The sequence below is a fragment of the Notechis scutatus genome, chromosome 2 (assembly GCF_049901735.1).
Source record: "Notechis scutatus isolate UNSWTSFEM ecotype Mainland chromosome 2, rNotScu1.2, whole genome shotgun sequence".
Taxonomy (NCBI): Eukaryota; Metazoa; Chordata; class Lepidosauria; order Squamata; family Elapidae; genus Notechis; species Notechis scutatus.
The window spans coordinates 75345042-75361596 of record NC_142010.1 but is presented as its reverse complement, the minus strand read 5'-3'; the positions used below and the strand labels follow the sequence as shown (position 1 = coordinate 75361596).

Genomic DNA, 16555 nt, shown 5'->3' with positions numbered 1-16555 from the left:
GGATTTTCCTTTCAAAACAATTTGCACTGATTATCTTATTCCATCATGATTGAGAGAGATATATTTTCTCCAGTGTATAAGAACAGATTGTTTCTATGTTCATAATTGGTTGCATGCATACATTCAGATTGTGGAAGCAAGCAATCCCGGGGAAAAAAAGTACATTCAAACTTGCTTCCAAATCTGAATTTCTGGCATGGTCTAATCATCAAGATTAGTGCTAGCAGCCTCCCAAGGCAGAGGGGACTATGCCAACATTGTTGGAAAGCTCAGAGAAACAGCAAGAAATAAGTTAACTCATTGAAACACTAAACAGAACTTTGGGGTTTAATAGAAGATAGGTACCAGATATCAGGTGATCTGTAATTTGTTTCAGCTCATGTCTTAATGCCACAAACAGAGAAACTAGTTCCTCACAGAATCCCACTTCCAACTTCATAGCACCTAATGCTTTAGCTACAACTACAATCTTTAAACTACTACAGAATTAGAAAATAGTTACTGTGATATGACAAGCTGAAGTGCAAAATGCTTATGTGCAGGTGCTTAAGACTAGGTATATTTAGTACTACTAATTATCGTGGTAAATAATTACACCATTTAGGTATTCATTGTAAAAAAAAATCTATTATAAATATGTTACATTCATGAATACATGCATGCTGTTAATAGCTAATTTATTCACACAGTAATATGCCCACACATTGTTGAAACATAGGACACAGGGGCAACCTATTACAGTTCACTGTAACAAGTTGTGGGTCCGTCTGCATTCATGACATAGGTCATGTATTCATAAGGTACATTTTCTATTTAGTTCACAAAGATGAAAATTATATTGAAAGATCTCAAAAACTAGCAAGAGTATTTGGGTTAGAAAAAGTAAGCATTTTATTTGGGGGGGGGACCATGATCCCATCCTACGTCATCCAATAACTTGCCTCCATTATTAACTATAAAGCTACTGTCATCCAAAACAAGGAGAGATTTAACCTGGAAATAAGGAGAAATTTTTGGACAGAACAATTAACCAATGGAACAGCTTGCCTTTAGAAGTTGTAGAAGCTTCATCACTGGAGGCTTTCAAGAAGAGATTGGATTGCCATTTGTCAGAAATGGTATAGGGTATCCTGCTTGGGGGTGGTGGTGATGGACTAGATAGTCTCCAATCTTTTCAAGGCAGCATTTTTATTCCATTCACTAACAACACTAGGACCATCTTTCTGTTCCCTATTAAATATTTATTTCTCTGTGTTTCTGCCCATTGAACATGATAAGGGTTGAGTATCCTGGAGTATTTTCCAGGTAGACCTCCGTTCCTTCTGCTTTATTTAATGGCAAGTAATGTAGCAATGCAAACTTGCAGTGGCAAGTAATGTAGTCCAAAATATTTAGAAAATGTCAGGCTGCCTACACAATATCCTGAAACTACCAGCAAATCATTTTCTGAGTGCAGCTCTTTAATATTTAATATCACATAATCTATTCAAAACTGCATAAATCTGAAAATAAAAAAATAAAAAAATTAAGTAAGTAAACATGATTAATATAAAAGATATGCATTAAAATGGGGGGATTTGAAAATCCATGCATAGACTATAACACTCACACAGGAAAGTTCTGGTTGCAGCCAAAATGTTTTAATCAAAATCAGAATGAAAGTTTTAATAAGCTTGGGTGAATCCCAAGAATTACAAAACTATCCTTCGGTAGATAAAAAGCAAACAGAGAAACAGTTCAGTTATAATGCTCAATAGATCCAAAATACAGATGGTTGGAATAGGAGAAGAGAGAAAAAAGAATGGAATAAAGGTTTTTAGTTCACTAACTGGGGTACTTCATATTGCAACACTTTTTGTGTCTTCACATTCTGAAACCAGTCCCTTTTTTTCTTCTTCTCTTAAAAAGCTAAATACAATTTCATTATTATCACCTTCTGACTCAGGACTGAAACTCACTTCTAAAAAAATTATTTGCAAAGTATTATTTACAATTAGCATTGTTCACATTTGCTGCAGTAAAACAAGTTATATGGATAGGAAAAAGGGCAGTTTATAAACTCCAATGAGTGAATATGCTTTGCTTAAAGAGATATCTTACAACGAACAATTTCATCAACCACAGTAGATAAAAGTTAAACTATTTTATCAGCCAGAGCTGCAAATTTTAACTGAAAAATAAAATAAACAAGAAGTACCCAGTGAAAGAAGTTGTAGGAAAATACAATACAAATCCAGGAAGCTGAAAGACAATATAGGAAAGCAAGAAGCTAACCTAAGTGCTTAACTTACAAAAAGAAAGAACTGGAAATTCAGACTGCCTGGAAGATCAAAGCCTCGCTTCTTTGCTGGATGGAGATAGAATGACAGTGTGCCTACTTTTATTTATTTTCTTATTTTACAGCATTTATATGCTAGCTATTTTGCAAGACTCTGGGTGTCTCACAATATAGAACCTTAACTTTTGAAGTATTATTTGTTGAACAAAACATAATGATTGGGTACACATGTAAATTTAAACCATAACAAGTGGTTCACACATTGTGTAAATTAAAACCAAATCAAATGATAAGTTAGTGTGATTTGTGAATACAGACACTTCAGTTACTTGATACTAAACAAAAGATGCTCTGGACCCCAAAACTAGAACTCCACAAAATATTCAATACAATTCTTAAGAAAAAATTACACTTACTAAGTACTCATAATATGTACAGTAGATAACATTAGTTATCATATATTACAAAATTTCTCTCTAATTAAAAACATATGTACCAAATGTCTGTCCCATATGCTTCTATGGGACACATAGGAGTGCCTTCTTTGTGATTTTCAGGCACTATATACTGGGAGATTGAAGCACCTAAGTCCTTCATTAAGTAATATCATTACTAAAATCTTGACATCTGAATTGTAACACACATATAGCCAATGCAATTATTTTAGATATGATATTATGTGGATTCTAAAGGGCAATAGCCGCATTGGACAACAGTGTCACTGCTGCATTCTGCATTAGTTACAGTTTCTGAATCATTGTCAAGAAATAACTTCGTTCAGCATCTTTTGGTAGTTTTAATGCGAAGTTAATGGGAGCATAAACTGATCCGTTTATTGTAAGTTGTAACTGCTGGAACAGGTAAAGCCAGAGCCTCAATCTATTGGAGTCAACTTCAGTTTATTGGTCCTTAACCAACCTATTATAGCTTATAGCACTTAAGACTTATATACCACTTCACAGTGTTTTACAGCCCTCTCTAAGTGGTTTACACAGTCAGCATATTGCCCCCAACAATCTGGGTCCTCATTTTACCGGCCTCAGAAGGATGGTAGGCTGAATCAACCATGAGCCTGGTGAGATTCGAACTGACAAATTGCAGGCAATCGGCAGTAGGCAGTCAGCAGAAGTAGCCTGCAGTTCTGCATTCTAACCACTGAACCACCGCAGTTCTTCTAGACCCTAGTTAAAGACTTGCATCACCTCATTTAACTCAGATGTCAGAGGGAAATAGATTTGCATATTATCAGCATATTAACGGCACCCAGCCCAGACCCACAATTGACCTCACTCAGCATCTTCATAAGAATACTAAACAATAAAGGTGGTCCTAAAAAACAAACATCCTAGAAGCCACTCTCTGGAAGGAGATAAGAATAATGCCAAACACAGATAATTAACTGATCAGGATACCATGATCAGAGCTATATTCAGGAAGATTAATATAACGAACTCCAGAGCATGTGATCTAATGCCCCAGGTAGTTCTGGGGCTAAAATGCAGGGCTGAAACCCACTACAATAATTTGGATAATTCAAATGAATGCATAAAATTGATTGACCCCTCAAATATCTTCATGAAAAATGGAATTTGCAAATTAGTTATCTTTAAATAAATAACACCATCTCTTTTGACAGAGAGAATGAATTCCTGATATAAGGAGGCATTTCCAACATTCTAGATCAGTCCACTTCTTCCAGATCTTAATAGCTTAATAGCTAAAAATCGAGGCTACATGCAGTAGCTAGAAATGCATTTTGGGGAAAAAAATCTGGATGACCCTCCCGATTCTGTTACAAGTGTCGTATCAGGTTACAAACAGATGCAAACAACTTTCTCTTTTATATTTTCACAAATTCATTTCAATGGATTACCAAAGTTTGCAGAATGATAAGCCAGCATTCTATAGTACAGAATCCCTTTGTGATAAAAGCAGTTCTATTAGACAGTACCACGACTTCTTTCTTTGCCCCCAACATTGCATGTAACAGGTACATCTTAAGACTCCACAACCTCTCCTTTCAACAGGTCCAATATAGCCTCTTTGTAGTAGATATTTCCTCCATATATTGGTGGAGGGGAAAAACAAGCAATGTTGTCATTATTGAAGGACAAGACTGGCACAGAAGCATACCAACTTTGTTAAATAATGTTATTCCCTTTTAAATGGGGATATCTGAAATAAAAGGAATCTAACAATTCACTGTTTTGATGATCACTTGTACAATTCTACAAGTTGCACAATTTATTCACAATATCGTAATCAGTAATGGTTTATTTGAACGTTATTAGTTTTAGATGTATCCTGTATCATGTTAGGTAGCAGTCTGGTTCCCACATGTATGTTCATCACATGATATCTAAAACATCAAGTATAACCTAAAGATATAACATATAGCATTAGATATAGGAACAGATTATGGCAGACTAAATTCCACATACTAAATTACTTATCCATTATCTATGTATCATCATTAATTGACATTTCAACGGACAACAATTGAAGCAAAGTATATATATATGCAGAATTGTTTTGTGATCAACTCAGCAAGTAAAATGTTTAAGAATCAAACTGCAAGGTGATTTGCATCTTCAGGATACTGAAAGAAGCTGAAAAACCTATTTAGCATGGGGAAAGCAACATGCCTCCTACTGATGAGATGAGCCATGAGGCAGACAAGGAAAAGAAAACAGTGTTGCTTACCAGTGGCATTATGGTCACTGGTCCTGATACAGAACAAGGTTGCTAACCTCTACTCTAAATAGTTTTCTCCAGACTGGAACCCTCCATATGAGTTATACCACATGGGTACAACTCTCAGAATTTCTAGATAAAATCAATGCTGACTTTATTCAATTGTTTTCTTCATTTCAATAAAATCTAATCCTGAAGGCTCTAGGCAGCTACCAAACTCATCATAAATGAAAACATCCATAAGGGAAAAAATGTAGGAATTACACTTCAAACAATTCTGACGAGTGCTAAGGTAGGAAAATGCAGTATTAACATTTATCTTAAAATTAATATGCTAGACACAAATAGATAAATTTAACGGAGAACAGCATATACTGCTACCCTTCAAAAAGACTTTGACTATGTATCAGAATGGTCAAACAAATGGTAACTTCAAATCTCAACAAATAAATGCTCTGTCTTACATATTGGCAAAAAAATCAGAAAATAAAATACAGGCTGAATAGTCAAGACCTTGTTGATGATCCAAACTCTGTCAAGGATCTTGGAGTACTCATCTCTAATGACCTAAGTGCTAGAGCCCACTATAACTACATAGCCAAAAAGGCGTTAAGAGTTTTTAACCTAATCTTACGTAGCTTTTTCTCTGGTAGTATAACACTAATAACTAGAGCATACAAAACATTTGCTAGACCAATACTCAAATACAGCTCATCAGTCTGGAACCCACATTACGTATCTGATATTAACACAGTTGAGAAAGTCCAGAAATATTTCACAAGAAGAGTTCTCCACTCCTCTACTCATTGCAGAATACCTTATGCCACCAGACTTGAAATTCTAGACCTAGAAAAACTAGAACTACGCCGCCTTCGGTCCGATTTAAGTATGGTATATAAAATCATACGTTGCAATGTCCTACCTGTCAATGAATACTTCAGCTTCAACCATAACAACACAAGAGCACACAATAGATACAAACACAAGGTTAACCGCACCAAACTTGATTGCAGGAAATACGACTTCAGCAACAGAGTGATCAATGTCTGGAATACTCTACCTGACTCTGTGGTTTCTTCCCCAAAACTTTAACCTTAGACTGTCTACTATAGACCTCACCCCTTTCCTAAGAGGTCTGTAGGGGGCATGCATAAGCGCACCAATGTGCCTACCGTCCCTTGTCCTATTGTTTCTTTTATTTTTCTTATATGTATCCATGTATTCATAACTATGTTTTTACTTATACCTATTATCTTGTAAGCAATTGACAAACCAAATAAAATAAAATAAATAAATAAATAAATATGGGCAACATAGAAATTTAATCAAGATTAATTACTATTTCTCAATCCCCTACAATTATATGAGATAACAACCTCCTCATCTTAATGGAAGTTGTACTAAGCACTAATGATTTTGTTTTTGTGTTACTTAATCTTCCTTCTGCAATGATCAGAGAAATCTAAACTAAAAACAGTATACATTTTTTCCAAGCAATATGAATATACATTTGAATGTCAAAATAGTGAGCAAGAGAAACTAAAGCACACAGCTTATACAGTAGGTATGTCTTTTAAAAAAAACCTTACCAGTGAATGGATTAATGGCAAACATTCCTTGATGGTTTCCATTTATGATGAGGAAAGTCAGTTTTCCCTGTGAATCAGTATCTGGATCAACAGCTTCAACTTGAAGGATGGAAGTGTTGGCTGGTGAATTCTCCAAGACAGAAGAATAAAAGACCGTTCTGGACATCTGAGGTGGATTATCATTGATGTCACTGATTTCAATGTAAATTTCAACCACAGAAGACAGGGGGACTGATCCTTTATCAACAGCAAGTACTGTCAACCAATAATGAGAGCACAATTCTCTGTCGAGTGGCCCCATGGTAAAAATAACACCTGAGAGAAACAGAGTATTACATGGTTTCCAGTATCAAAAACAAAATTAAATACAGTATTATGATCTTTTTGAGAATTAAAGTGGAGTTTCTCTTCTGGAACTCTTGAAAAGCAACTTAATCTATGGAAATACTCTCTTCTTCTTTATAATGACTATATTTTCAGTTTCTGCAGATATAAATCTATCCTAACCAATACAATGCAAGCTATATAACTGGTCCAATCTTATCATTAAACAAACAAGAAAAGCATTTACTATAAAATCAGGTGCATTTGAAAATGCAATGTGCTCTTTTGAGAAATTTATATAATATAGCCTTCCACTAACTCTAGTTAGTATATTACGAAGAAGCATGCATTCAATGCCTCCTACAGAATTATTATTTTTTTGTTGCAAGCAGGCAATGTTTGTTGTATACTAGAAGGCTTATGATGGTTAATATCAGAGAAAAAAATGATAAATCATAATCTTATAAGTTATTATTTGATCACTCTTCTTCTATTCTCCCCCTACAATATACCATTATTACCTGTGTCATTTTCAATGTTGAAGAGAGCCATGCCAGATCCCTCTCTGATGAAATACTGGATTTGTCCATCTTTTCCTCTATCACCATCTTGAGCTACTACTCTCATCACAGGTGTCCCTTCTTGGCTGTTTTCTTTCACTGATCCTTCATACACAAAAGAATCAAAGGAAGGAGGGTGCAGATTTTCATTAATGTCCAAAACATTTACCTCAATGTAGCAGAGAGAAGAGAGCTTCCCAGCATCACTAATCTTCACCGAGATATTATAAAACTCCATTTTTTCATAATCTAATTCTTTTTCCAATGTTAAAGACCCTGTAAGTTCATTCAGATGAAACGTATTTTCATGATCAGTGATCAGACTGTATTCCAGCTCTCCTTCAGAGGTAATATCTGGATCAAAAGCTTCCAGGAATAGTAGAATGGTCCCTAAAGGCAAATCCTCAGGAACATTCATCTTGTTCAAGGCTGGGATACAGTACGGAGCATTGTCATTTACATCTTCCAAAGAAATAACCAGATCAGCAATTGCAAAGAGTTGATGACCCTTTTGTGGCTGGTCTCTGGCTTCAACTTTTAATATGTACTGAGGCTCCAATTCTCTATCAAGAGTAGCAGTCACTACTACTTCTCCAGTAACACTGTTGATAGCAAATTTATCACTGTGTGTGAGAAAGGAATATTTCACTCTGCTGTTGTCATTTGTATCAGCATCATTAGCTGTCAACACAGCAACTGTTGTACCCATTCTTATGTCCTCTGGTATAGGTATTAAATATGTGCTTTGCAAAAATGTAGGTGCATTGTCATTTACATCCAGAACATTCACAGCTAATAATTTCCATGTTGACTTCTGAGGACTGCCGAGATCATATACTGTGATGTTAAGTACATAGAAACTTGTTCTCTCATGGTCCAAAGGAGAAAGTACTAGCAGTAAACCCACTTCTGTGTCAATATCAAAACAGCTCTCCTCGTTTCCCGAAGAGATGACATAGACCATCTTTCCATTAAAGCCAGCATCACTGTCTATTGCTGTCAACTGAGCAATGGTAGAGTTAACTGGGGTTGTCTCCGGTATATCAATAGACCGTGGAAAGGTGTCATCAAACTGTGGTGCATGACGGTTTATAAGATACGTATTCAACGAGGAATCTTCATCCTGGTGGTCTGGAGAGGGGGAGACAGCAAACTGCATTATGGTGTTAGCCAATTCCTTCAGTACCCCAGTTTCCTCACACTGAAAAGAGAGAGGAGTTTCTTGCTTGACCACAGTAATATTTATACATGCTGGGGATGCAGAATTATTTCCATCAGTAGCGCTAATTTTGAGAGCATAGGAAATCGGTAGGAGCGAGTGGTAGTGGAAATCCTTGAAATGTGCTCTCAGGGAAATGACACCAGACACCGGATTCAATTCAAAAAACTGTTCTTCATTGCCAGACTTGATTTCATATTTTATGGGATTTAGTTCATCCCTATCAATGGCTGAAACTGTGAACACAGAGTGCCCAATAGGTAAATCCCATGGAATGCTTCCATTGCAATTAATCTTCTCAAATACTGGCACATTATCATTTAGGTTATTCAGAAAGAGGGAAACATAAACATCAGTCTGATGACGAAAAGGAGATCCTGAATCTGATGCCCAGATGCGCAAATAATACAACCTCTGCATTAACTCATAATCCATTAATTTGGTAGTAGATATGATGCCTGTAAATGGGTCAATGACAAAGGGAACCGTTTTCTGATTGGCTATATTATATGTAACGAAGCCGTTCTCCCCACTATCACTATCTGTAGCCTTTACTGAGAGAACACTTGAGCCAGGAGGCAGATTTTCATCAAAACTACTGAGGTATGAAGATCGGGTAAAGCTAGGAGCATGATTGTTGCAATCAACAACGTCAACAATAACAGTGGTAGAAAGATGTCTATAGGTGGCTGTAACTTCAAATTCAAAATGAGACTGTTTATGGAAATCTATTCTTTTTGCTGTAGTTATCACACCAGTTTGTGGGTTGATTTTAAAGTTAATGCTATCAGAATTTAGTTTCAGCATATATTTTACATTTTGGAGAACTGGAGTAATTTGAACCATGGCAACATGACTTCCAGGGGGCGCAAATTCATTGAGTTGGACTTGATAACTATCTTTTTCAAATTTGGCAGAGGTATATTTAGAAGGTTGTATTTGAACAAATACAGTCTGGGAAAAAAGAGGTGGCTTGTTCTTGTCTTTAGCCTGCAAGCTGAGATTGAAACCACGTGGACTGTTGCTCCAATTGATCTCTTTGTCTGATACTATCATGAAGTCATTACTTCCCATGTATGATCTTACAGTTCTGAAATGCCCTCTTGGGTCTCCATCCACAATATCAACAGCATCCACCCCAGCTCCTGAGCCATCAGTTTTTACACTTAAAGTAGCGTAAAGGAGATCTTCAGCAGAATCAACTGGCTTCACTGAAGCAATAACAGGGGGTTTCCTGGTAGATGGTTCCACCAGGATGGTAAGACTGGCCATATTTCCAAAACCATTTCCTTCAGAGATCTTCCTCATTCTGTCCACAGCCAAGGCCTTTAACTGGTGCTTCCCTCTGTGGGTAGCATTCAGTCTCACTGCACTCATGATTATTCCACTGGTGGGATGAATGGTAAATAATTGTGACCTTGTGCTTAGCATATAATAGAACTCTGCATTCTGACCAATATCAGCATCTGTGGCACTGACCCAACCAATTGTAGTTTTTGGAGGTGTGTCTTCTTCAACTGTCACTTTATAAGAAGGGGGTGAGAATAGAGGCTTTAGGTCATTTCTGTCAAGAATTTGGACCAGCACTTTGGCCCATGTCTCGTAGGCAAATGTTTTCTCTCTGGCATGGATTATTAAAAGATACTTGTCTTTGAACTCTCTGTTCAACCGATCAGTGTTACCACTTCTGGTTCTAATTCTCAAAAAACAGAAGTCTCCAACAATATATTCTTCAGCTTTAAAGAGACCACTAGTATCCCCAAAAACTATTTGATATTTGATATCCCATGCTGGATCTGCGATGTATATACCCATTTTGACATAGCTCTCCATGTAAGTTTTGGGTGCTGAGTTTTCATAGATTGAAGTGTTATAAAGAGGATAAGTAAAGTGTAAAAGGGATCCATTGCCTTTCTCCGAATTCCCCTCACAAGCCAGAAACAATGCTAAGCAAAGGGCAAAGTTCACAAAAAGCTTCCTTGTATCCATTGCAGATCCTAAAGGGAGGAAAATGAAAACAAGAGAGTGAATGGTTTTAGACAGAGCATGATATAAAAACATTATGTGACACCTAAGCTATATGTTTACTATTTACTATCAAGTTCTTTTTGTCATTTTTAAAGCTTAAACAACATAAGATTTATTTTTTCAGAAACCCTTTCAAGATAAAAAAACCAGAAATAGTTCTATTTTCTATTTTAACTGTACCATCTCAATTCTAAGACAGCTCATTTTGCACGTTTGGGAATGCTGAATTGTGACCCTGTAACATGCATAATGTCATCAGGACTTGTCATCTGCTGCTCTATATGCCTTTTCCAGTTCAGGCAAGAAACTGATTTCCATTTCTTTTCTTCTGAAACAAAACTTTTTTTTAGTTTAAAAGCTTACTAGATTCTTTTTTCTTGATCCATTTGTTTAGGTTAGCAGTAATTAGTCTATAATTTAAGAGAATCCCATAATGACATGTTTTTTATATAGCAACAAAATGTAAGTTATGACTGTACAGCAGCTACATGATTCCAAGCAAAGGCGAAGCTGCTTTTAGATTGGATTCTGCAACTCATTTGCGCTGAAGCATCTTTCTGGAATTGAAGCACTGCAGCCTTAATATGCCATTTTATAGTAACATTACATACAATACAGAGATTTTGAACTGCATATAATATGGTAGTCAGGAAGTTGTCATCGTTTTCCTTAGTGAATTGTAGAAAGGTCCTTCATATGACTAAATCTCATGTCTTAGTAACTGGTTAAATATAATTGGCATGTTCATGCATCATGTTAATCCATAAACCAAATAAATCTCATTAAGGCTTAATGTGCTACATAAATTGAAGTGTGTGTGTGTGTGTGTGTGTGTGTGTGTCTGTGTAATATCAAAAGTTGTACAGCACTTGAAAGTATCAATTTCTTTCTAGAAAAAGCAACCATTTTAATAGTTAATCCACTATTAATTGTTTCACAGTATAATTGGGAAAACATTCTCTGACCCCTACAGGCACACTAATCAGTAACATGGAAAAATACGTTATATTGAAATACCATTTCATTTGGCATACAATGTAGCTGTCAATTTCTAAACATTTCATCACTGTTCGTTACATTTAGTCTACCAGCTTCCCTTAAATATTCTCCAAATGTATTGGATTCCCATAATTGGTCTTACTTGCTAAGAATTATGAGAACTACAGTCCATTATTATCAGGGCATCAGCTTGGAGGACACTGATCATCTAGAGACTAGACAAAGAGCAAATTAGCACATGGAGAAGCAAGATCAATCCTATATTACTTTGTATGTAAGTCTGAAGTAGTAATTATTCAGATACCCAAATAATGCTGGGAAATTCCTCTTGCAGTTTTCAAGATTAATTCTTACCCCTGACTAGCTTTTGAAATTCTTCTCTGAAGTCCAACTAATTCTTCATTCTTGAGTTTGCTAACTATGTGGGGCTTGACAACTAGCAACTGAACATCTTTCCTAACTTTTCCCTTTCCTCGCCTTCCTTATTGCAGAGAGCAGCAGTAACTTCTTCTAAAAAATAGCACGAAACTGCTCCAGAGGGTAGGATTGTAACAGTATAAAAGCATTCTAATATGCATATTGTCAAACTAAAGATTTCATTGTATAAAAAAATATCAATAACATACATTGGAACATCCCAAGACTACTATTATACTCTTGCACAGCACAATTCAGTAACGCTTACAGCTGCAGCAAAAAGGGATAAACAAGGAAAGCTATTTTCTCTCTTCCTTACAGTACTGCTATGGCTTCAGGTCTGCAGCATGCAAAATGTGCAGGGCTAATTAATTATCTGAAACAGAACTGCTAAGCTGTCAGCAATGCTTTCAACTGAGGGGTTTAGACCTTGTGTTTCCATACTGGTCAAAGAGGCTTCCTCCTTTGTGGCCAGGAGGAACTGTCACCTATACAGTTTCTGCTCAGAGGTTCATATAGTATAAAATGCACATTGAAAGAGGAAATGTATGAGTTTGGAAGAGGAAAACAAGGCACAGGAAAAATAGAATCTATGGTACTGAAGTTATATTGAAGTGGTTTAGCTTTCTTTATTTAAATGAACTCACCCTGATACAACTGTGGAAGAATACACAGTTCAAAGAACGATCGATATCTACTGAGTGCATAATCATTCTTAACTATCTCTAAACATTGCTGCATTCATCTCTCAGACATATATTTCCCTACATGTCCTTGTCCTTCCACAATGTAGACAAGTGGCCCCCAAACTTTTGGGCACCAGGGATCGGTTCCATGGAAAGAGGTTTCTTCACAGACTGGAAGGGGTATGGTTTCATGTGCTGCCTGCATCCTGCAGATGGGGCTTTGCTTGGTTGGTTACTGGTTTCCACAACCTCATGCAAGGGGTGGGAAAATACTGTCCAAAAATCTGGCTTGGCCATACATATTGCTTCATTATCTGTGAAGGTCACTTGAAAATAGCAGTTTAAGTAAACAAATACACAGGAAATCACATAGATTATTTATTCAGAAGACCAAAGAATTAAAAGGTCAGTTATTCTCACATTTATAACTCCTACCTTTTCCATTGGGAATCCAATTATTGTACATAGTAATGCACAGCAGAAAAATCCCCCCAGACCAGTTTCTATCAGTTCACATTTAATCTGATGAAAGTATTGATTCTTGAGACTGCTTTCAAAGATAATTTTGGGGAAATTTTCATGGGTGGAAGATGGGTGACCTATGACGTCCTTGCATTAATTCTGGCACAGTGAATACCGATATCTATCTTTGCAAACTGCTCTATCTTCTCACTCTGCTAAACTTGAGGGAAGCTGACGCCATTTCTCCCATAGGCAAACATAGGGGTTTCAAAGAGATGAAAATCTGGTAATAAATAACAAAACTAGGACTTTCCTCCAAAACAAAGATTCAAATTGAGATTAACAGAGGAATGAACATAAGAGGACTGTTGCAGAAGACACAAACTAAACCTTCTGAATTGAACATTCAGCCAAAGTTTATTGAGCATGCCATCAATCTTCTTTGGGAAAAAAATGTTAGGACTTTCTGTGATCTGCTGGTCAGGGACCTGGTTAGCAGGCATATAGACAGAAGTCATTCATATTGTAGAAGCAAAGTTCACTGTGATGAAAAATTGGAGTTTGGGAGAATCACTGGGAATTTTATGTTCCTGTGACTAAATAGATTAAAAAAAACATTAAAGACTCAACAGTAGACAATGGACTTGACTATAAGTGATCAAGGGATCAGAGAGAGATTTAATTCTTTTAGTGCAGATCTTTAATTTTTGTGGATTTGTTTTGATAGTGGTATAATAAAGTGCAGTCCCTGATAAAGTGCTCATTGAATATACAAATACACAGCAGACACATTTAATGCTACCCTCTTTCGATTAGTTAGGGGGGGAAATTCCCTTTTTAATAAGTTTGATCAGAATGAACAGAGGACTACAAGAATGTCATTTCATTAGTTTTGGCATACTAGCATTCAAAAATGACATAACCTCCATTGCTTTGTCTTTCTAACAGAAAATGTTATTTTTAAAATCACATCCTTTCTTCAGATAACTATATACTATGAGCATGGCCTTGCAAGAAGTTGTTATACAAAGCATGATATACATAAATATATCCCATAATAATAATATCACTATTCAAAAGCTGATGTGCTGCAAATAAATATAGTACATAGTGTGGATCTAACCTGACTTTTATTGTTCCTGAAAATATTAGAAAGTATTGAATTTGAACCACAAAGTAAATTTACATGGTTAGTAAGCTGTATTTGTAGTAGTAAAAGTTATATTCAACCACTCTAATATGTAAACCATGGCTTGCAAAATACAGTGGCTGGACTCTCACAGCATAGTAACTTTAGCAAATTGTATTGTGACTTAATATGTGAACACAGCCAATGTCATGAGAATGCCAATAAAGCTATCAAGTAGAAAAGCAGTGGCTAAACTGGGGGCACTGCTGTGTTTTATATTTTTCTGTCCTTCTCAATCTATAATCCGCCATAATAATGGAGGCTATAACCCTTGAGATGAGAAACGGTTCACACTCCAATTATGTGCATTTTGATATTATTCTGTAAAGAATCTAGTTACCTAAGAGAAGTATAGCTCCATAGAGTAAACACACAGGATGAAGCTTTGTACTGCCAGGAATCCCAGGGCAATAAAGAAAGATAAATTACTACATTAGGAGATTAGATAGCAGATGGTTGTCTGCAGAAATGCCACTTTGTCTCGGCTTGCCTAAAGAAGCTGTAGATGGGACTTGGGAAAACCTTCAGCATTTTGGGGTCTTCATAAATAATTTCTATATTGCAGATGGGTATGCAATTCCTGCCCAGCACACTCTAGATGTAACTATGGCTTCTTTCAGAAGATATCAAGAACACTACATAAATGCATGCAGATGTTCTATATCCATTACTTGCAAGTGATATTAATGAGAGATGAATACATGGCAATCAGAAACTGCCTCTATTGAGGCTCCCCCCCCCCCAATTGCTACAATATTGTGACATGAAGAAAACAAAGATGATCAAATTCAAATTGCAAGTTCTTCTAATTATGAATTAATGAGCATTATGTTTGTCTGAAACAAGCCTTAGTTGAAGCAAGGAAATTCAAACAAATTTGTTAAAGAAACAGATACAATTGCTGTATAGCATTCATGTGGTGTGCTTGGAAGTTAGTCTATGTTTTGTAAATCATGATAGTAAAGCTATAGATGAGACAATAAGTGCATATTCCTGCTTCTTGTTCCTCCCATTGCTACTATCAGAAATCCAGCATGCCTAAAAGTCCAAACATGGCTTAACAAACCAAGGTGATAACCTAGTAATTAACAAGAAAGTCCTCCTTATTATATATCAGTACCTCTGTGGCGTACATAACCGTGATAGTATTTCTCTTCTAGGTATGAACACTATGTAAAGTCAAACTATGGGCAGTGAATTAAATTTTTAGTCTTTCTAGCTTTTGCTAACTCCTTTTAGCTAGAAAGAAGTTAAGTTTGGTAAAGTGGTTAAGGCATCAGGATAGGATCCAGGAGACCATGAGTTCTAGTCCTGCCTTAGGCATGAAGCTAACTGATAACCATGTACTCTTAATCTCTATCAGCCTAGCAAGGAGGAAATGGCAAGGCACTTATGAAAAAAAAACCTTGCCAAGAAAACTGTAGGGATCTATCTAGCAGTTGCCAGGAGTCAAAAATTGATTGAAAAGCACACACACACACAAAAAAAAATCAGTGATAGAGACAGTTAAATTACTTGCAGATAAATTAAGAATTTTAGGTTCCAAAATATCCTTCAAAAATTGGGTTCCTGCAGACCAGGGTTCAGATTTTTTAAAAGACCATCATGGCTTTAAAATATGATGTAACCACTTGCAGTTTCCCACCAACTGTTGCAGTTAAAAAGTCAAGGGTCAAGTTATCTGCTGGTAACACATTTTTTATAATATTTTGGTTCATATTTTTACTGTTGTCTTATCCACAGATGGGCTTATGTGTGATTATATACAGTCACTAAAGCACAAAAATCCATGGCAGCAATACTATAAAACACAGCTGACCTAATCAAATTCACAAAAATTGAAAATACCCCAAATCATGGATTTGATCAGCTTCTGCCTTACTATCTCAGTTTGATAGACAACTATACCAACAAAGAGCACTCATAGGATCACCACTCTCAGGATTCATAGCAGAGATTATATAATGCAGTATCTGGAAAATACAGCACTCCTGTACAATTAAAAATAAGGAACCCATATGTAGATGACACCTTTGTGTCATAATTAAGAATAACTTTTTGGTTGAGAAGTTACATGAAATAGTGAGTAACATCTTCAAATGAATAAGAT

The 16555-nt window shown here is 36.1% G+C and overlaps 1 protein-coding gene across 1 annotated transcript in view; it reads right to left on the bottom strand.

The window, feature by feature from the left end:
• Positions 1 to 16555, bottom strand: part of FAT2 (FAT atypical cadherin 2) — an 81497-nt gene that overhangs the window by 52857 nt on the left and 12085 nt on the right. The window contains exons 2-3 of the mRNA XM_087955124.1: positions 7407 to 10661; positions 6562 to 6876 (exon numbers count right to left, since the gene is read on the bottom strand). Coding sequence (XP_087811250.1) covers positions 6562 to 6876; positions 7407 to 10653 — 3562 coding nt within the window. The 5' untranslated portion in view covers positions 10654 to 10661. The remainder of the gene's footprint in view (positions 1 to 6561; positions 6877 to 7406; positions 10662 to 16555) is intronic.